At 35.1% G+C, this 22,310-nt stretch overlaps 1 protein-coding gene across 4 annotated transcripts; it reads right to left on the bottom strand.

Moving 5' to 3' along the window:
• Nucleotides 1-694: 694 nt before the first annotated feature.
• LOC118033012 (protein CHROMATIN REMODELING 5) lies at nt 695-16,770 on the bottom strand. Of its 4 annotated transcripts, none has more exons than XM_035037841.2 (31): nt 16,433-16,770; nt 14,788-15,593; nt 14,576-14,643; nt 13,786-14,229; nt 12,655-12,879; nt 12,365-12,448; nt 11,850-11,909; nt 11,635-11,738; nt 11,351-11,402; nt 11,183-11,246; nt 10,625-10,718; nt 10,444-10,531; nt 10,212-10,346; nt 8,864-9,055; nt 8,697-8,764; nt 8,015-8,108; nt 7,802-7,926; nt 7,647-7,710; nt 7,199-7,411; nt 6,228-6,470; nt 6,019-6,129; nt 5,754-5,840; nt 5,370-5,549; nt 4,567-4,647; nt 4,166-4,423; nt 3,448-3,603; nt 3,158-3,335; nt 2,888-3,069; nt 1,997-2,350; nt 1,795-1,888; nt 695-1,712 (listed from the first exon to the last, which is right to left on the bottom strand). In XM_035037841.2, the coding sequence occupies exons 2-31, from the start codon at nt 15,488-15,490 to the stop codon at nt 1,210-1,212; spliced, it is 5,304 nt and encodes a 1,767-aa protein (XP_034893732.1). In that variant the 5' UTR covers nt 15,491-15,593; nt 16,433-16,770; the 3' UTR covers nt 695-1,209. The 4 variants fall into 4 exon arrangements, with proteins under 4 accessions (XP_034893732.1, XP_073265029.1, XP_034893731.1 ...); XM_073408928.1 differs by having other exon boundaries at nt 14,576-14,640; nt 14,788-15,607; XM_035037840.2 differs by having other exon boundaries at nt 14,788-15,607.
• Nucleotides 16,771-22,310: the final 5,540 nt, after the last annotated feature.

A 22,310-nucleotide genomic window follows, 5' to 3' on the forward strand; every position in this document is an offset into this window, starting at 1 on the left:
TTGAATGGACATGCAGCACAGCTTCTGAAAAAATTAGACCCAGACTAGGGTTTAATATACAGGAGCACGAGAACTAATAACCTTTCAACATCTGAAATCCTGGGAAAAAGTAGCATCAACGATATGGAAGGGCGGACCACTTAATCGACAAATAGCTATTTGCATCATCAAGACGTAGTTGCTCGCACAGAGGAAAATCTCAATTTCAAGTTTGCAGATACCAACATTCCACAATTCTAATGCAAAGCACTCCCAGATGTTAAAATTAGCCTAGTTTATAACAGATAGCATCGGTCAACACAGAACTCCACAAGGAAAACAGGAAAGCGAGGTCATAACAGCACCTCACATATCTGTCTACAGCTTTTGGGTAGTCTCTCTTGACTCCACCTACATTCATAGGTGATAACAGCAGCTTTTCAGTTTTCACCTCTGATCCATGGCCAAGGCAATTTCATTTTTCTGCATTATAAAGGTGAGGGCAAGTATACATCCCAGCACTTCATATAGACTGAAAAATAACTTGCAGCGTCATATAGCAGAAAGCAAAATGAAAAGTGAAAAAAAAGGCATTATCTAACACTACTGTCATGTGTATAGTAGAGCTGGATCAGTTTAAAAGCAGACAATAATAATACCACATCAGAAGCAAAGCTAAAATCCAACAAAATGCCAGAAACAGAACTCAACCATCAGCACAATTACAAGTTTTATTAGTGTCAGACAAGACTAACACAAGGTTCATAATATTGAAAAACTGAAATTATTAAAGGTAAAATGGAAGGAAAATTATGCAAAAATGATAATGTACACTTCTCTAAAGGCGAATGAAGATGTTCCGCTCATTTATGTATATTTCAAATTGAATGAGATTTTAATATTTCTTTCCCTAACTCTTTCACTATATTCGTAAAACAAATTACTTGACTCATTTCCTAACAAACAAAAAATTGTAGCACAACCACATGCATCTTGCTCATGTCAATTGATTTTGGCCATTCCCTCGGCTTGCCTTTTGTACAATTATGCAGATTCCTCATCCAAAGGATATTTCAGTTAAGCCAGAAAGAAACCAAATAGGAATTGGCACCTTCTTACCGTGATGTTTGAAAAGAATTCCACAGTATAGCCAATGACTCAAGAAGTAACCGGCTAGGGGAAACATACAGGCTGAAGCCTTTTTAACCAGTTGCTCTCCTTCCACTAAGCCTACTTTATACCTGAAGTGAAATTTTGTTTTGGAGTAAAACCAGTTTGACGTGCTCGAAGAGGTCTCTCAATAAAAGGCCTATTATCAGCTGGTCCAGCCCCAAGAATCCCCAATGAGTTAGGGTCAGATAAACGGGTACCATTACTAATAGGTCTTTGTAAGGGGGGCTGAAATTGGGGTTGAATATCAGCTTCAGCTCTTCTGCGTCGTTTCCACGCTTCAAATTTCCCAGCATCATGACCTCTGTTTATTGGTTCTGACATTGGATAGGCTGATGCATTTTTATACCCTCTTTGCCTCTCAAAATTACGAGAAAGGGGTGGAAAATTGTTGGAATCACCGTCTTTGTCAACAGAACCATATGCAGCACCATTGGCATGAGATGGTCCAACCCCTGCATCTTCCTCTTGCTCTTGTTTAAGTTTCGAATAAATCTGACGAAGTCTCTCACCGGATAAATTTGAAAAAGTTGAAACGTACTTCCATAATCGCATAGTCATTCCTGAGAAGACATTGATTTAAAAGAAAATAAGTGGCAGAGCACCAAAAGTAATTGAATATGTGCAGGATGGAGAAACACATACTATCTTGTTTATAAAGCTCTGCCTCGTATTCGTAGACAATTTGGTCTATTCTCCGTCCAATAAGCTGTAAATAATTCCTTATTTTTGAAAGCACCTGCAAGATAAGGTTGAACATAAACTTCTAGCATACAAAAATAAAAATTGCTAGACAATGGACTAAAAATTGCTAGACAATGGACTATCAGAACAAAAGATGTTGTACCTTTTCCTTTGGAAGGTCAGCACTGGTAGTCTGCAACTTGTTAAGACGTTTCAGGGTTTTAATTTCATCAAACATGACTTCTTCACACCATTCCATCCATTTTACTTCCTTGAACTGCTCACATAATTCCTCATTGTCTGACATCTCACCCTCCTCTTTTGCTAACTGTTCAACTCTCTGGGGTCTCTGAGGCCTGTTCTTGTTTGTTTGTACACTCACCATTACAGACCCAGGCTTCACTTTCTTGTCCCTGCCCCGAGCTGCAGAGAAGTTCAAAACATTCTCTCTCTCCTTCTTGGAGGCCTTCCGACCACCCTTAGCATTTGCATTCTTTCCACCAACAGCTGCAAGTTCCTGATTGAAAAGGAGAGGTATCAGAACATAAAATCCACTGCACTTTGTAATTAGATGTGAGATAGAACTGTAATGAACAATTAAAAAACAGGGAAGCACTTATGGAATTACTTCCATATTTAGACAAGCATATTATAAGCAACAGATGATGAAACTTCAAGTCTTGAGCCTGCACACTTTTGTCTGCCAAACTGCGTAGCTTGCTCAATTAATTTACTCATGTATGCTCTGGCAATTTTTAAATGGTAACCAGAAGTTTAACAATAAACATAGTATACAAGTATTGTAAGGTTGGCTGCGAATTTCAAGACTTGAGCTTGCACAATTGTCCGTGGAACTATGAAGCTAGCTAGATGAATAGACTTGTGTCTGCTGTGGCAATTGTTTGAATGGTAACCTCAAGTTTCACAATAGAACATAGCATAAAAGCATAATGGAAACATAACTTAGCAAGGCTGACTGCAAGAAACTGGATGAAGGCATAAAGAAAGCCCTGCATTACTTTTGGGTTTTCCTGCTTTCTGAATCATAGCTTACCATCTCCAGGAGTGCATTAGCACGTTCCTTCAAGTTTGGAGCACGTGGTAGAAAGGTCTCATGATGCTGGAGTTCGGCTGGAGCAATCTTCTTCGAAAGGCCAAGCCTTTCATCTAACCGTATCTTCTCCCAATTGCCAAATCCATGAAAGTGAATTCCCAGAAGCAACCTCGCATCATCAACTAAGGAAATACCATAACCAATCAGCTAAAGGAAACCAATCTATCATTATCCTCTAAGATAATAATACAAAAAACAGGAAACACGTACTCTGATTCCAGCCACATCCCTTAGACCAGTTTGAAGGCTTCAGGTCCGTCAAAACTCGAAATTGTGCAATGGGATTTTCATAACGGCTAATTCGCTTTGCTAGCAGCTGAAGTACTTGCACACGGCTCAATAGATCATTTGCCTTCACAGCGGCACCAAAAAAATCCAACAAAGGACCCTGAAGTAAATCCCATTTGAAATTGTTGTATCAGAGAAACTTATTATGGTATTCAACCACATACAGACAAGATGCAGCCCCAACAAACAGTGTGCATTGTCAGAAAACCAACCTTTGGGTCCAGATTTCCAACTTCAACTGCTTCTCTACAACCTTCAACCAAAGCATCAAAAAGCTCTATCTGTTCTTCAGGGGGGGCTGCTGCCACTGTTCCACCAACCTCCTCAACTATCAAGTCTATTTGGTTCAAGTTCCCGAACTTCATCACCTAATTCAAAACGATAAGAAAAGAGAGACAATCCAAGATTTAAGAAGGAAAGGCCAGCAGCTACATCTGTTAATTAAAATGAAAAAAAAAGGCAAGAAAAAAGAGCTGTCTCATAAACTTCCAAGATGGCAGAAGCACTCCAAGCTTGACCCGTTCTCGCATTTCAGCAAGTTTTCCATTAGGATGACAATGGCAGGTCAGAAAAATAAGAAAACTGATTCTGACTGGCTAAATTTGTCTAGCGAGTTGGAAAAAATAAGGGGAAGAAAAGAAAAACAATATTCTACCAACAAATTCACAACATAAGAAAGAAATGAGGGTTAAAAACCAATCCTAGCATTAAGAAAGTAAGAAGGCTGAAATTATCTACAAAGGATGAATTTGCTGATTATAGTATAAATTAAATTGCAAAACTAGTTGAGGAATCTGAAAACATTGGTTATTACTTGACAAATCCAATAACAGAAAATGTAGGTATGCGAGGCTCTAGACTGTCTAAAACAAGGATTTGTTTTCACTTTTAACAATCTAAGAAATTCAAAAGATAAATTAAGAGCCATACCACACGAGAAAAACGTAAAGCATCTCTCTTAGGCAGATTCCCATGAGACCATTCTCTTACTTGAGCGGATGCTCCCTCAATCATTGATGCTAGGGGGGTAGAATAATCTGCTTTGCGACGCTTCTGCACTCTCTCCTGTGGTTCTGATGCTTCCAAACCTTTCTTTTTCCGTTTGTTACTTCTCTCATTACTTCTCTCAGGTTGATTATCCTCCTTGTAACTCTTAATATTTCTTGCAGCCCGAGGAGCTAAAGCTTCCTGCAAAAAAATATTACTCAAATAAAAGCTGTGATAGTTGCAAAAAAAATGAACTGAAATTCACTAGTCATATTAAAAAAAAAAATGTTTAAGTGGTCAAATCTATAAAATCTTAAATCAAATTCAGCAAAAGAGATGCATACTTCAGCCTCAGTTACAGCATCTGGTTTTATCCATCGACTCCAGAAACTCCCATCATCTTCAGCACTACAAAAATTTGCAACCTGAATAAAATCCAAAAATTAAATCAATCAGCAAACTTAATTGTAAGGGCATCAATAAATATGACAATGCATCCCTATGCAAACCAGCACCCACCCACCTCCACATCCACCAAATAAAATGTCTCCATACACAATTGAGGTTGTGCTTACTTTGGTGCATGTTTGGTATTGTGGTGTGGGGTATTTTTTAAAAGTGTTTTTCACCTAAAAAAGCATCAAAATGATTTTTTTTATATATAATTTTTTTTTATATCAGCACATATCATCAAAAAACACTAAAAAAACATCAATTTGATATTTTTTCCAAAGTAAATGCACTTTTAAAAAACACCTAAAAGCAGAAGTTACCGCACTCACAAAAAGGATGAATGGGCAACAAAAACTTTTCTTACCTTAAAAGCACCCAACAATTCAAGTGAGGAAATTTGTCCTATTCAGCATTCTCTATCTTCATCGAACTTATAACCAATATTTCTCTCCCGTACATCCAGGTATTGGACCCGTGATGCACAATACTTAGTTTAGTTCAATTTAATTCAAAATCAATTTGATGTTGGGGTGCATGATACAATTTTTAAACTATCATTTTACCCACTTTTTACACTCTTAAAACTACCCCAAAGTAAATGTGGCGGCAGCCTGGATATAATCAAAATAGAGAGAGTACATAAATAGGCAGGCGGCAGCATTCTAACAGTGAAAATAACAAGTTATTTACTTACCTTAAAAGCACCCAACAATTCATTCCCATCCTCTCCTTCAGCTTCCTTCTCTTCAACTTTCTCCGCTCGTTCAAGAATTTCATCAATATCCATACTCAAGAGTCTTTTCTTACTTTCTTCATCATTGTCCTCTTTAAAAAGTTCCTCGGCCCCAAATCTTAAAATTGCTGAGAGCTCATTCTGCAATCAAAAAAGGCGGAAAAAAATTTATGTGCAATAGTTCCAAGGGACGATAATGCAGCAGCAAATAGCAGAATTTTAGAATATCACAAAAATCATAAAAAGAAGAACTCAACCTACAGTTCAATACCCATATTTATGCTTAGAAATATAGGCTAGTACCAAAAAAACATGGACACAACTATGGTTTGATTGTGTTCTTACTTTGTCAAAATAACTCCCTTTTTTTGCTTCTTTCTTTTCCAATCTACCCTCTGCGTTCAGTTTTTGGATCACCAAATGGTCAAGAACCTGTAAAGAACACATGCAGCACAAAAGACAAGTAAAATAACCGAGTTGCATATTATTAGACAGCATCACAGAATGTCAAAATTTTAAATGACTATTGTTTTTGTGTGTCTCTGCAAATAACGACTGTTAGGATGAAAGAAATGAGAAGCACTAATAGACATCAGCTTCACAAAACTACCATCTTTTTCTTAGCTCTCTCTAGGATATCTTCCTCAACGCTTTTGCTTGTCACAAATCTATAGATGTTAACAACTTCTTGCTGCCCAATCCTATGAGCTCTACTCATTGCCTGATACATCATCAAACGATTAAGTTAAGCAATGTATGTTTCCCCTAAATAATTCAACAGGAAGACATGAAGGAAAAAGGTTGTTGTTGTGCTCCAACCTGCAGGTCATTTTGAGGATTCCAGTCTGAATCAAATATTATAACTGTGTCAGCAGTTGCAAGATTGATGCCTAACCCACCAGCCCGAGTTGAAAGAAGGAAGCAGAAATCATCACTGCCAGGTGCATTGAAATGGTCCATTGCCTGCTGACGCAACTCAGCCTTTGTGCTACCATCAAGCCTTTGAAACTGGAACCCTCTGAGTGACATGTACTGAGACAGTATATCCAACATTCTGACCATCTGCAGCAGTTGGTTAATACCACAATTCATTAGTCACTTCATGTCTATGTGCCAATTAAGTTGAAATAAATTAGTTCAAATAATGCATCCAAGACAATGTTTCTATAATGGATATTTACATGATTAAACTCAATTTGACACAATAATCATCATAACACGCATAAAATTATCATCACAACCCACTGCAAAGACTTCAGCTACATGTCATTTCAGGCTAGAACTTGGTACTTGTCTTGATTTGTGAGATAGAATGGAATTTTAAGAGTGGAAAAGAAGATGTGTCAAGGAAGGTGAGTATAAGCAGTTCCCAAGTAGACAGCCCTGGTACCTGGCAAATGCCCAAACAATTTATCTACTAAACAAAGGCTGACGTCCATATGCAATATTTGTTCCCTGCTATACCAAATTATCCAAATTTAACTAAAGACAATAAATCACGAATATCAAGAAAATGCCTGATATCAATTGAACATGCTGTTTGTCAAGAAAATAAGTTTCATTAAATTTTAAAATTGTAAATTGTATACCAATAACATAAGAAAATGTTGAAGCGACCATTGTTTACCCTCCAGATAATTAATCAGCTTATCCACATTTAACTGAGAGGCTGACCCAAAATGAAAGAGATCATAATATCATTTATAGTTAGAAGGCATGCCTAAATAACATACAGTCAGAAAATATGTCTGTCCAAGGGGCATAACAACAAAAATGCTTTTGAAAAAAACCTGGGAAAAAATCAGGACACGATGTTTTGTCTTGTGCAATCTGACAAGTAGTTTGTCAAGTATAACTAGCTTTCCACTGCTTAAGATAATCCTCTCCAGTTTACTGCTATCATTGGTACTGATGTCCCCGCCATAACCATGATCTGCACTTTCAAATAGGAAAGGGTGATTGCAGCATTTCTTCAACTCTACCACAATATTCAGAAGTGAGACCTGAAAACATAAAACTGATACTGTCAATTTTCAACACAATACAAAGGAGCATATAACTTCAGTCAGTTCTTATCCATGAAAGCAGTGCCTCTGCCATCTTTTCAATCCCAACAGATAGAGCATCATCAAGAATGTTTTGACTTGAAATTCTAGTGATGTCACAAATAGCTGTAAAACTTACTTTCCAAGCCTAGAGTTAAGGGATAATATCCATAACTTCATCATAGATACTAACCTGATTCCCACGAACTCCTTTGTTCAGGTCCTGGAAGTTACGTTCCAAAATCCATTTATAGTATCTGAACACATGCAAACCCAACAAATTACAAAAGTTGTGAACAAACAATCCAGAAGAATGTCCTTTTATCACAAATTGAAAACATCACTCACTGTTTCTGTAGAGGAGACATTTCAACCCTCAGAATGCGCTCTATTTTTGGAGGCAAGGATTTCTCCACATCCTTGATGACTCTTCTGAGAATGTGAGGCCTCAATTCCATGTGAAGATTAGCGAGCTAAAAAGAAAAACAAAAGAAAATCATTTATGCGAAGAACAATATGTGTATGCCAACAGCGATGAGCAAAAATGACAGCGTACTGTACCTCAATTTCATTAAAAGAGCTAAGATTCTTATAATTGTGAATAAAATCATCCTTGCTCCTAAACTTGTCAGGATCAAGGAAATGAAGCAAAGCCCTAGCATATTATGAGAAAAAACAAAAAATCAATTGGTGCAAGCAAACAAGAGAGATATGCAGCAACTGAGGGAGGAAACACTTTATAGGAAAAGGTCACAAAAAATAATAATCATCAATGAACTTCATTTTACAAAACAAAGCAATGAAGACGGCTCTCATGTAATGCTGGTTTGCAAGCTATTGTAAACAATCAGCAGAACCAACAGATCAATCACCTCCTAAAGATTTCCAAATGCAAAGTATGCACAAAAATAGATCTGACCAACATTAAAATATCATGATTAGTATCATCAGTTCTCCCCAGACAAAAGGTGCTTTGTTCGGGCATGTTTAATAATGTGCCTAAATGAGAGTTAAATGAAAGAAATACAAAAAAAAACGTGAGTAGAACATGTGAATGCATGAGCAGCTCTTATCTCAAAAGGTGGTAAAATAAAGATTATATGAAAAAAATCTATGCTATAAACAGTTTCCTAAACTTCACAGGCCTTCATAGTTATTACATCTGGGCATGAATTTGGCACACAATAATTTAAGTTTGACTATCAGAAATTATAGTAGTGGAATTGAGAAAATAAATAAATACCATAGCTCTTCCACACTGTTCTGTAATGGAGTGCCAGTAATTAGCAACTTGTTCTTGGTGCTAAATTCCTGTAGAGGAAAAAAATGACATATCCTAATAACAACCAAAAGAATCAATCACAGCATGCATACAAATGCAGAACAAAATTATTTGGGAAATGCCACTACCAAAAGAGTTGTGTACAACTGCGCTTCACTGTTCTTTAACCTATGAGCTTCATCAACCATTAAATAATTCCACTTGATCTTAGAAAGCACTGCCTTATCCTTCAAAACAACTTCATATGTGGTCAGCAGAGTACTGAATTTTATAGGCCGCCCAACTTTCTTATCATTGTAAAATTCATGCTGCTGACAAACCTGGAACCAAGCCACAAAACATCTTGGGATCAGATAAAAGAGCACAACAACTATTGGTGGCAGAAACCAAAATCCTTTTCTATCTGGGTCTTTATCCCTACCATCCCGTTTGTTAAAAGAATGAGGCCATTAAGACTCTGGGTTGGAGTTTTGACCATACCAGTGGATAACAAACCCCAAGTCTCAGAAGGAAACAAAGGAGAGAAATCCAAAAGCCCTGTCACATGACAGTATGAGAGTTACACAGACCCAAACTAATCAACTATTGAGGCATCATGCACTGGTGCCGGAGAATGCTACTGGTGCAAGATTTTCTTAGGTCATGGAAGACAATGTTTGCATCATGGTGATGAACCAGATCATGAGGTCATGGCTTCCAGCATGGATTACACTTCTATTAACAAAGACATCAAAAGTTCCCCCCACCCCGCAGTTGACTGAGTATGGTCAACCATCAGCGCTTCTCAAGGGAAAAAAAAAAGGCTAGTGGCACGCATATACAGTTGTCACAATGACAACTAAATCAGGGCTTTTGAGCTTTCAGCTATCCCACACCTTCCCCAGATCAAGAGATTTTGGAAACTTGAGCTTTAATAGCATGGACCACTTGATAAGCAACAATTTCTTTTTTATTTTTGGATAAAAGAAGAACGCGCCATTAGAACAAAGAAATTACACAGAACAGAGCTTGAGAATATGAAATATTTCTAAAAAGTGAAAAGGAAGATGATCTGGATCAAAATGATAAAGCATCCCAATATCCTTGATTGATTCCTAGATAAGTGACCCTAAAAGTACCTGGGCATGACACTGACAAGAAACCAAGAAATTAAAGTAACTTTTAGATTGATTTTTTTTATTACTTCTGGAACTCTGTGGTCGAACTATTATGGTTCTCATTTACCAGCACTGATAAGATAAAACCAGCAGTTTGTACAATCTTTGAACCTTCTAAGTGCTTATAGTTGATAGAATGTCACATGATAAATAACAAATAATAGTGATAGTGATATAACAATAACTTAAACAAATCTTATAATTTTTAAGATCCAAAAATATAATTTATATTGCAGAAAGAAATTAAAGATTGAATGCCAACATTAACACCCAATTAAACTAAATACATTTACCTCAAAGACAAGAAAATATGACTAACCTCTCGACTAGCACGTGTACCAACATATACTATAACATTCATATCAGGAAGCCACTTTCTAAATTCTTTAGCCCAGTTAGACAAAGTGGATAAAGGTACAACAACAAGAAAAGGCCCAGAGATCTGCTGCCCATTCTGCAAATGGAAAAAAAAAGAAATTTCCGTAACATGACAAATGAACATGATATAAAACTACAAGGTTGACTGAAAAAAGAAAAGCAAAAAGCTTTACCTGCAAAAAACCGAGCATGGAAACTGACTGGACTGTTTTTCCAAGACCCATTTCATCAGCTAAAATAACATTTGTATTGTTTCTCCAACTGCGAATGCAAGAGACTAATTAGGAAATTTAATAATAACATTATGTTTCAAGTTAATCAACAATTTTCCCTTCAAGCAAATGATAACCACACCTGTTAACTAGAAAATTCAAACCCTCGAGCTGGTAATCACGAAGCTTTCCTCCTCTCAACCATTCAGGCTGTTCTTCAAGCTTCCTTAAACTTGCTAAGAAGAAAACAAAATGCTCACTCATTTAACTTCTATATTTGCAATGTGCCACACTAAATAACATGCAGGGAACATGAGTAACAACGAGTACAGCTGGTTTCACTCGTGATACAACAAAGAAAAAAATTGAAAAGATGTGCAAGTTTTTTAATCGAATAAGGAGCTATCCTAGCAAAAATAGGAGTCAGAAATTGAAAGAAAACAAAAAGATATTTGACTATTAGAAAAGGGAAAAAAAATACAAAAATGATGATGCAACCATGAAAAAATAAAACCGAGTACAAATTGCTAGAAGGACAGTGACATGAAGCAGCAAAGTGAAAACAATCAACCCTCAGTTTTCTGAACAGAAAACTTTAACATTTTAGATTATAATACCACACATATTACATGTCATAATTATCCAGCTTTTCAACCAAAACAAAGGCCCTAAAAAATTGCAGCAAAACCAAGTAACAGACCTTTTCCTTTCTTACGCTGTAGATCCACCATTTTCCCCTGTACAGCAATTGCAGCCTCACGTGCCTGAAAAAGAAATGATGAATACAAAAAATCTCTGCATGTAAATTGCCAGGGAAAAATTTTCTTGTAAAAATCAAGACCAAAAACACAATTTGTTTGCACCAAACCTTGTACTCATCAATAGCATCTTGTGCAAAAGAAATGTCTAAATCCTTTTCCCTGTACCACACATCATTAACTATTAAATGTCAGAGCAACTATCACAAACACCTACTCATACACCACTACTTCATCAGTGGATAGTCAAGAAGCTAATTTCACAAGCATGGTGTTGAACTCCATAACCCAGGCAAAAAAGACCACATCTATGATGTAATTATGCATAAAAAAGGTATATATGATTTTCAGAAGTACCACTTAAAAATAATAAGACTAGTATAGTTTAGAATACCAAGTAGCTTCAGCATAAGAGAGTCCTTGCCACTTGACTAAATACTCTGGCACAACATTTTCGGAGCTATCTTTAGTGATTCGATCAGCAATAATTCTCTCCACCTACAAAAACATATAAACAAGAATTGGAGTGAGAGATTTTAAAAACAGTGTAAGATTATAAAAAAGAAAAGAGAAAAAAGACCACAATAAAGTAATGCTAAAAAGATAAACCTGACTATTTTGCTTGATTAGATCCAAATCCATTTCCTTACTCACATCATTCACCTCGATCTGATAGATGAAAACCAAACATTATCCCAAATAACCAATTTGTCAGGCAAATTTAATTTGTATTTAAGTAAACTATGTAAAACCAGAAAGATAATTTGGATCGGGGAATATAATGTTGAAAAGACAAGCATTTGTGCATTTCTATAATTACAAGTATCAACATGCCAAGTTGGACTACCATCTTGGAAAAATAAACATCTGACTTGCAAGACAACTAAATTCCAGTTATATCACCTATTCATTCTGGGTCCTTGTAAATAATAAACTAGTACAACATATGAAGCTATTTCATTGTTGTAGAAACAATGTTTGTGTATTTCTATACAAATATCTCACATCCACAGAAGGTAACAAAGTAAACTCATATCAAGAGTTTTTTTATCATATATAACCATGCACATCCCAACATTTCTCCCTCTTCTTCTCACATACTATTATGAAAAGAAAAGTCATACCTCCTCGCGTGTAAATTTTCTCCTGTACCTCACATCTTCCATCACTTTTTTAGTGTAGTTCAGTACCTTCTTAAAACCACTCAGCTGGCGACACAAAAAACAGGCAGAAAATCAGGCAACGTAAACAGCAGATAAAAAAAATCAAAGCAGCGTAAATCAAAACCAAAAAATGCATCTAAAATTAGAGCTTAAATTGCATGCATAAGGAACAGAATTATAGCAATCAAAAATTCATCTAAAAAATAGAGCTTAAATTGCATGCATAAGCAACAGAAATACAGTAATCATACATTTTGTAATTCAGAGAATGATTTCCATTGGCAGTGCAAATGTGACTGGCCTTTCCACTTTATCAAGAACTCCATTTCTTTCCAATCAGGAGCAGAATCAAACAGGTGGCTCAAGAGAATAGGTGCTGTTGATCTATTGTTCCTCACTGCATCTTCAGCCATGCCCCTTGGCTGATGCCACAGTACCCTTTCAATGGAGTCACCATCTTCTTCTTCAACTTCTTCCTATTTTGGGGAAGACAAAAATAAGGAAATGTAATAAGAGCAGACATAGTAATGAGAGGATCCATTAAAGCACTGAAGCCTGTGAAGACTAGTATAATAAAATCCAAAGCACTACCACAATTGCAAAAACAAGAAAAAAGTTAAGATAAAATTATCTTTAAGAGCAGACATAGTAATGAGAGGATCCATTAAACTACTGAAGCCTGTGAAGTCTAGTATAATCCAATCCAAAGTACAACCACAATTGCAAAAACAAGAACAATGTTAGGATAAAATAATCTTTAAGTACAATTACATATAAAATAAGAACAAAGAAGATTAGGAATTCTAGTTCAAATGATTTCCAGTCATCATTCACCTCTACCACAAAAAAAAAAAAAAAATTTGAGACCTACCTAGAATCCTCCAACCATACACCACAAGGACTGATCTGATCTCATTGATAGGATTTTGGACAAAAAAATTAAAATATCAAAAATTTGGCTAAACATAGAAATGCATGGATTCTGCAAGAATATCCCAGACTAAATTTCCCTAGAGAGCATAAATCATACACATTGCAAAACCCGGCTTACCAGCTAGGCTGGGGAAAAAGAGAGGCCTGACATAGTGAAACAAACAAGCATGCGCATGCAAAAAAAAAAAATGGAGTTGAGACCGGCGACCCTGATTATTTTGGGCACAAGACCAATTTACTTTCACTTGTATTGCAAAAACTCATGCACTTTCAGTTTTAAAAACTTGAAGAAAAGAAAGATAAAAGGAAAATTTAAAAAAGAACATCATACAAACATGCCCTGATCTATAAGATGATAATTTCTAACCAAACCGGCTAGATCATAATCATGTAGATAAAACAATAAAGCAAGTTAGGTTTGTGGTAAAATATAGTATGGTAGACTGCACCTTTCGGGCCTTCTTCTTTTTCCCTTCATCAATTTCTTCGCTTTCATCACTTTCAACATATGACACCTTACGAACCGACCTGCTAGAAGTTCGAACCTCATTGTTTCTTCCACCAATGTTTGTTGACATTGTCGACCGGGCATTAGATTTACGAAGATGTGCACCTCTCTTGGTCATGTTCTTTGAAACAGCATCACTATCACTGTCAGAATCCTCTGCTGAATACTCATCTTCTTCAAATGATGGTTTCCCTCTCTTTTGTCGTCCAGAAGCATGCAATGACTTGTTCTCTTTGGCAGATTTTGTATTCCGCCCACCTTTACCTTGTTGCCTACTCTTAGGTTTCTTTGTGTAATAAGAATCGTCACCGTCATCACCATCTGAGATGACCAAATCATCACTGTTATTATCTTCATCTGAATCTTCACCCTCCCAGTCTTTATCCTGATTTCAGAAAAAAGCACTTTATCATGGTAAAAAAAATTGGTATAAAATATTGGTATGCAAATATGCAAACAATATAATCTGAATCTACAGCGTTTTCTTGTCATATCTAGCAGCATGCACAAAAATGTAAGTGTGCCATATTATATAAATTAGGCAATAAACTAATGGAAGAATGTAAAGACAAAACAAGTCAAGGATTATACATTGGACTTAAAGCAGTAGATTGCACTATAAAATCATGACAATCAGCCCATAAGCTTTGTGATAAATCCACATGCTGTGCAAAATACAAAGGCAGTGAACCATGCTTCAAATAACAGATATGTGGTGCAAAGGTAATAACCTTGTCCCCTACATGCCCACTAGCAATGCCATAATCAGGGTCAAAGTCTGCGTCATCAGGATCATCTTCTGCAAGCAAAAAGAAAATAGATCCAACATCAAACAGCAAAAGAAATTGCCAATTACTACAAGATATTCATGCATCTCACCACTTATTCTAGTGGAAATGGTATTAAAAAAAATCAGAAAGCACAACAATAACAAAGAAATTACCAACTTCTTCCTCATAATCAGCATCGCCATCATTATTATTGTCATCATAACCTTCACTATTGTGCAAACCTCTTGGCCTCCTGGAGACATTATTCTTGATAGGGACCGGCTTCTTTTGCAGCCTAGAACTCAAATCAACAGACTGGCTAAACCCCCTATAATGCACCGAGTCACTTTGATCCTCCCCATCCTGCTCATAGTATTCATCAGACAACATCTCATCTGCAGGGACGTCAGAATGGCCTTTCCCCCCCTTACCCGCTTCTTTTTGCCCCTCTTCATCTTCTGAATCTAATCTATCATCCCTTCCATTTGATACATTATCTTCTGACCCTTCTGCATTTCTACCCTCTGATTTGGAATCCTGTCCAGAATCGGATGCCCCAGGATTACCCATGGGTTGGCAGTCCTTCCAAAAACTGGAGCCCCATTTTCCAGCCACATTTTTCCTTCCAGAAGGCTGCAGCTCTGAATTATTCACACCAGCATCATGGTCAGCAGCTACATTACTTTGCAACCTAACCACATCATCCGGTTCACTTTCATATTGCACATCTGTGTTCATATCCAATTCTCTTTCACTAGAAGTCATATCTACATCCTCATTGCCCAACATTCTACCTAAAGCCCGACCTTGCCTCTTTCCTTCTAGGACACTCTGTGAAACTGCTTCGTTTGTATAGTTCCTGAAAAATGCCATCATCTCACATGGAATTATTTACCGCCTTTCCCTATCAGAAATGCTTGCTATGAATGCAATGCAGGAGGTAACTTCTTCTGTTGTCTCCTACAATTCCCCACAACGCCTAGAAACCACCAACTAATTAAAATAAACAACAAAGAAGAAAAACTAAAATTAAGCTTCACAAAGTGCTTGGTAAAAACCACACTATAAGAAGAAGATATTTTTTGTCTTCAAAGAGAAGAGTTTAACTTTCTTCACTGTATTAGTTAGTAAGAAATAAAACCCAAATTTGAAAAAAGAAAAAATTATCTTTATTAAGTGAAGATTATAGTTAAGGTAGCAGATAACAGAATAATGGAATCTCTAATAATAAAACCTCATTCGTTCAGTAATACATTTAATAACTAGGACTAGAGAACATTCTGATCACAATTGAAACTGCCAGATGATGGTATTCAAAACCTAAAAAACTTAAATCGAACAAAACCCACCTCTCCGGAATCGAAACCAACCGTCAAAGACTAAACAGAAGCAGAAACAAGTGCCTAAAAGAGTTCAAATGATAGTAGAGATGAAAGAAACATTAAAACAGGCTCAATTCAATCAACAATAATTAGAAACCGAAACGAAACCGATCATAATAATCACTAAGCCCACTAACAAACAAAACAGAAGATAAAAACAAAGCAAACTATAGATCCATGAGTGAAGCCACAAATCAAATGACTGCACAGTTAAAACTCCAATTTATAAACCTTAAATGATCGGGAAACCCTAAATTCGGAATCGGGAGTGTTTAATTGACGAAAGTAAACATCGGAATGCGAAAATCGTGCCGAAAATCGAAGCCGACTATTTAACAAGAAGCTAACCTTCAATAAATGAATAACACGACTGATTTATCTAGCTAACCAGGTCACGATAATTTTCAGAAAAAAGGGAGAGAGGTGTACGGCGCACCTTAAAAATTGCCGGAACCGAATCGCCGGCGGGTAATGAATTTGAAAAAAGAAAAGAGCAACGGTGTCGTTTTGGATGTTTCGGTTTAAATGTTAACGGGTATGGGTTTTTGAGTATTGGCGGCGGTTTTTGCTTAGACGCGCCGAGGGTAAGGTTAAGAACGGTCACGTTTGAAAGGAAGACGACGAGTCGATTTTGGGATTAATCGTCGATTGGTGTCCGTGAGAGAGAGAGACGCACACAATGAGTCGGTTTTTTAGAGAGAGAATAAAAGATTTGTTTCTTGTGTTTTTCAATTTTCACAGAGAGACAGAGGAGAAAAATAAAACATTGATTTGGGTTTTGGGGGTTTTATTTATTTTGGGAAAAAAAGGTGTTTATAGTTAAAAAAAAAAAAAAATGTTAAAGATAAATCTCTTAATTTTGTGCATTTAAGAGAGGGGGGGTGACCCTTGGCATGGGCCCACCAGACGGTTAATCGGACGGTAAGCGTGAGACGAGTTTTTGGAGTGGTGGACGCTGCTTTCAATTTGAGGGTTGAGTTGAGTGACGGAAATGCCCTTGCAATTTTCTTACCTTCCAATAGCATCTTTTAACTTGCCTGTTTGTTTAAAAAAATATAATTTCTTTTTTTATAGTCTTTTAGAAAATGATTTCTTAGAAAATAAATTATTTTGTAGTGTTATAAAAATAAATTAAAAAATATTTTTCAATATTTGATTATATTATGAAAAATAGTTCATTAAATTCTTTTCAAATTTATTAAAATAATAAGGAACAAATCCTTAAAATTAAAAAGTTAAATGAGAATGGAATTGAAAAAAATCTAATTTCATAAATTATCTCAAATAAAATAAATAATAATCAAAATAATATAGATCAAATCTAATAAATAAAAAAATTGAAAGATAATGAAATTAAAATAATAATAACAACAATTTCATAAATTATTTTAAATAAAATAAGTAACAATTAAAATAATAAGAACCAAATTTGATAGATAAAAAATTTCAATTTAAAAATGAGAAGAGAAAAGTAAATAACAATCATAAAAATAAAAACCAAAGTTAATATAAAAATCAAATTAAATCAAATTTTAAGGGATGAACTTAAAGGAAAAAAAAAAGATTCAAACAAAATATATAGCAATAAAAAGTTTGAGGATCAAATTTAACATAATCAGCAAATAATGTGATATTTTTTAAATTTTTCTCAAGTTCTTTTAAGTGTTTTCCGCCCAAAATAAAAGGAAAATATTTTCCTAAAAATCAAACCAAATTTTCATTTAACAGGAAAGTATTTTCCGTTGATCGAAAAATATTTTTCATTGACCAACTTTCTTAATAGCAAGCAAACACAGGAAAGTTCGAGAAACAAATGCACCCTAAAGAGAGACATCATGCGATGAAGATCCTGTTAGGCCTATTTGTTTAAGCATTTTAAAAGCTTTTTTGAAAAAATTTAAAAAAAAATTATTTTTTTCTATGATTCAAATTAAATTTTATTTTTTGTGTTTTCATATCATTTCGATACACTGATATCAAAAATGATTTTTTTAAAATAAAAAAATATCAATGTGATGCATTTCTGAATGAAAAGCACTTTAAAAATCAACCACAGCCACACTCTCAAATGGGCTTTTTATCGGCTATTGGGTGGAGCGGATGTTCTGGGCAAAATTTTTAATAATGGCCTAGTGATTAATCTAGTTCATGGTTCATGTCATTGATTTAAAAAATGCAACCAAGTTTTGTTAGGTTATCGGGTTAATTTAATTTTTTTACCAAATCACCTGGGTGTTTTACAAGGTCACCTAGGTTTTTACTTTTCCTTAATTTTTCTTAAACTCGCCCTTATTCCTGCCCTAGATTTGTCGGGTATCAAGTCAACCTTCTAGACTAGTCTGAGTTTTAAAATTATGGTTCTAGGTTTTTTTTTTTGGTAAATGACTAATGTGAAACACTACACATTGTATTCACCACCAAAAATTCATCCATGTAATCATTAGTGGGTGTTTGAGAGTGCATTAGTTTTTATTTTTTGTGCTTTTTAAAAGTGTTTTTTGCTTAAAAATATATTAAAATATTATTTTTTTATTTTTTTATTTTTAACATTAGCACGTTAAAACTATCATAAAACACTTAAAAACATCATTTTTTAAAAATGTCAAACTAGGGACTATTCGGTATTGCAATTCAAGTGGTTTTTATATTAAAAAAACATCAATTTAGTATTTTTTTCTATAAATAAAAATTAATTTAAAAAGATGTTATCATTGTGATTTGAAACCATTAAAAAGCACTTAGCTTTTTAGATGAAAAACAACACACACACACACACAGAGAGACAAGGCATTATCAATTGCATTGTGGAATACACACTTAGAAATACAAAATAACCTCACAAAACCTTATTGTTGAGACTATAAAGAAAAGAACTTAAAACATGTGTTATGAAACTAAAAAACTTCAATGATAAATTTGTGCTTTCCATGGGCTAGAATAAGAGGTTTAGGGCTGGTGTTTGGACTAAAAGATGGACTGGATAGTTTGTGTTGTTCTTCCCATGAAATACAAGCCTCTTAAGAGGTTTAGAGCTAGTGTTTGGACTCAAAGATGGACTGATAGTTTGTGTTGTTTTTCCTATGGAATACAAGTCTTTTTATGGTTGGGGAACCTTTTGATACTTAAGCTAGTCAAGTACAAGAAAAACAACTTGTAATATAATTGATAGAAAATACAAGTTAAAAAAAATATTCCTCTCTCTTTTACTTGGTGAACAAATATTTATAATTCTTGATGTTTCAACTTATTAGTAGAAATGTTAATGCTCATTAAGTGATCTTGTTATTGGCAAGAAGGTTGATGAATGAAAGTGTAATGTTGAGGAGAAATATTGACGAACAAATAGGCTTCTATGATTGTGTTTATACTTGTAGATAGATCTTACAATAAAACTCTTGCTTGTTGCATAAAAGTTTGTACTCATAAAGAGGACTTGTCAATAAAGCATAAGTTTGCATGCATAAAGCAATGCTAGATATGTGAGTCAATAAAAGGTTTCGTTAAAATGTGTTGCATGTTACCAATAAACATTAACACTATATTTTGAGAAACGTATAACTATACTTGTAGGTTGTCCTGGGATGTACTTCTCATTCACCAAGATATTTTTATGCAGATTTGTTGCTTTAATGCTCGGGTCATTGTTTAGGTCAAGACCTAAATAGTATATGGAGCATTAATAAGGCCTAAACCCAAATGGCTTTGAAAGTTTTTTCTTTTTAAGTGCATTGCCAATATGAAGTTGGAGCATTAACTTCGAACTTTGCCAAGAACTAAAGTGGCATTTGGTTATTGTCTTAAGATAGAAGGGACAGAGACACTGGAAATAAAAATATGTTTAGTTGATGAGACAATGATGAAAACATAAAAATAAATTTGTCCTTTAGATAATTTTTTAGTGAGTTTCTATACTTTTAAAATAAAAGGTATAGAGTGGATATATTTCCAAATACAATATTTATTATTCTTTGTTCCTAAAATATCTATTAAAAAACCCTCAGTTTCAAAATTGTCCAACAAAGAGATATAATGGTAAAAATGGTTATTATAATAATTTTAAAACCCAACTCGAGGGTCAATCTAGGGAAAAGCAGCATAATAATAAAAGTGGTTATTATTATAATTTTAAAATTCAATTCGAGGATCGACTTAGGACAAGGCCCAAGTTACGTGTGGAGTTGATCATTAACCCGGGTTCATATAAGGATAAAAACAATTATTATCATAGTTTTAAAACTCGACTTATGGAATGACCTAGGGCAAAGCCTATGTCAATATAAAAATAAAAATAGTTATTATCATAGTTTTTAAATTCGATTCAAAGATTAACCTGGGCAAGACTCAAGTCATAAATCATGAGGGTCAACCCAAGCGATAAAAATTATTATTATCAAAGTTTTAAAATATGACTCAAAAGTTAACTAGGGTCAAGCCCGTGTCACGTGTTTCTTATGAGGAAAACATTTTCTAATAAAATATTCATCTCATTTTCAGTTCAAAACAATCATTACAAGATTAGTTAATGGAAAATATTTTTCAATCTTCCATTTCAACTAACAAAACACTAAAAGGCATGGTTAAATCATAATAGCCATAACTATAAAACATTATTTATTGAAATAGTGTTTTGTGATTTTTTAATTTCACCCCTCATCAACTCAATTTTTCTCATTGGGCCAGTAATCCATTACAATGTGATCATTTTTAAAAAATCCTCGTATTTTTTCACTGGGCAGGTAACCCATTACAATGTGACCACTTTTTGAAAAAATCATCGTATTTTTCTCCCTAGGTAGGTAACCCATTACAATGTGACCACTTTTGAAAAATCCTCGTATTTTTTCACTGGGCAGGTAACCCATTACAATGTGACCATCTGGGCAGGTAACCCATTACAATCTACCATCCAGAAAAATCCTCGTATTTTTTCCCTAGGCAGGTGACCCATTACAATGTGACCACTTTTGAAAAATCCTCGTATTTTTCCACTAGGCCGGTAACCCATTACAATGTGATCACTTTTGAAAAATCCTCGTATTTTCCCACTGGGCAGGTAACTCATTACAATGTGACCAATATGAGAAATCCTCGTATTTTTCAAACATCGGACAGGTCGCCTGGAACAATTAGACCACTCACGAAATTCTTCGCGTTCTTTTATCATCGTTCTAAAGGGAAATGAAAATTTCCAATATCTTTGCATTGTAAATATTATAAAGAGGGGGCAACTGTCATAACCCAATTTTTTACTATTATTATTTTATTTACTTAAAAGAATAAAAATGATGATAAAAAAATAATGATGATGAAAAACAAGTAAAATAAAGAATGAATTAAAATTTGGGTTAAGGGCAACATGATTGGAAGTTTTGGAGTTTAATTAAGCTTTGGAATTAATCTAATTAATCCAATCAAGGGCTTAATTGAAGAATTGATAAGTTTTGAGACTTAATTGAGCTTGGAATTAATTTAATTAATCCAATTAAGGGTTTAATTGAAGAATTGATAAGTTTTGAGACTTAATTAAGCTTGAAAATTAATTTAATTAATCCAATCAAGGGTTTAATTGGAGAATTGATAAGTTTTTGGACTTAATTAAGCTTGGAATTAATTTAATTAATCCAATCAGGGACTTAATTAAATAAATATCAAAATTTGGGGTTTAATTGGGGTCCAAATTGTAAAAATTAAAATCCAAGGACCAGCTTGAAAATAGCGCGAAAATGAAAGGATCCAATTACATTTTAACCAGCGGCTTGATTGCAAAAGTACAAAATTCCGAGGACCAAATTGAAAGAAGCCTTAGGAATGGGAAAACGGAGTCGTTTTGGGGAGGCAACTGTTGGCTCGTCTTCTTCCTCTGCAACGGCTCCGCCATTAAAGGCAGAGACGTTTATCCATTGAATGTAATGCCCCACGCCATTACTGCCGACCATTACAGCGCCGATCGACCTCTGGCCTTATAAAAGCTGGGCAAAAGGCGACCTCGCAGGAGGAGGGAGGAGTAGAAAAAAACCCAGAAAACCGAGACAAAGAAAATAGTATACAGAGATAAAAGCAAGCAACAAATTCAGAATACCAAAATTAACATCACCGTTTTCTTGATCGCCTCCTGCAAATAAAAAAAAAGAAAGAAGAACCCCCAGCATCGCCATCGTCTTCATTCCTTCATCTCAAAGAACCGGGATAATAGGCTAGATAACCAAAAGCAAAGGAAACGCAAAACCCAGAGAGAAGAGCGCAAGGCAAGGTGGAAAGGGTGCCCTGCCAAGCGTGGTTCAACCACACAAAAGGAGCTATGTCATCGCCTTCGT

Source organism: Populus alba, chromosome 1, assembly GCF_005239225.2.
Source record: "Populus alba chromosome 1, ASM523922v2, whole genome shotgun sequence".
Lineage (NCBI taxonomy): Eukaryota > Viridiplantae > Streptophyta > Magnoliopsida > Malpighiales > Salicaceae > Populus > Populus alba.

Excerpts from the sequence above, each read along its gene's own strand:
- LOC118033012 (XM_035037841.2), bottom strand. The coding sequence starts at position 15,490 with ATGATGGCATTTTTCAGGAACTATACAAACGAAGCAGTTTCACAGAGT. Across the intron at positions 7,412-7,646 it reads AAGGAGTTCGTGGGAATCAG|GTCTCACTTCTGAATATTGT; the intron begins GTTAGTATCTAT and ends TTATGTTTTCAG. Across the intron at positions 4,424-4,566 it reads ATGCTGTAACTGAGGCTGAA|GAAGCTTTAGCTCCTCGGGC; the intron begins GTATGCATCTCT and ends ATTTTTTTGCAG.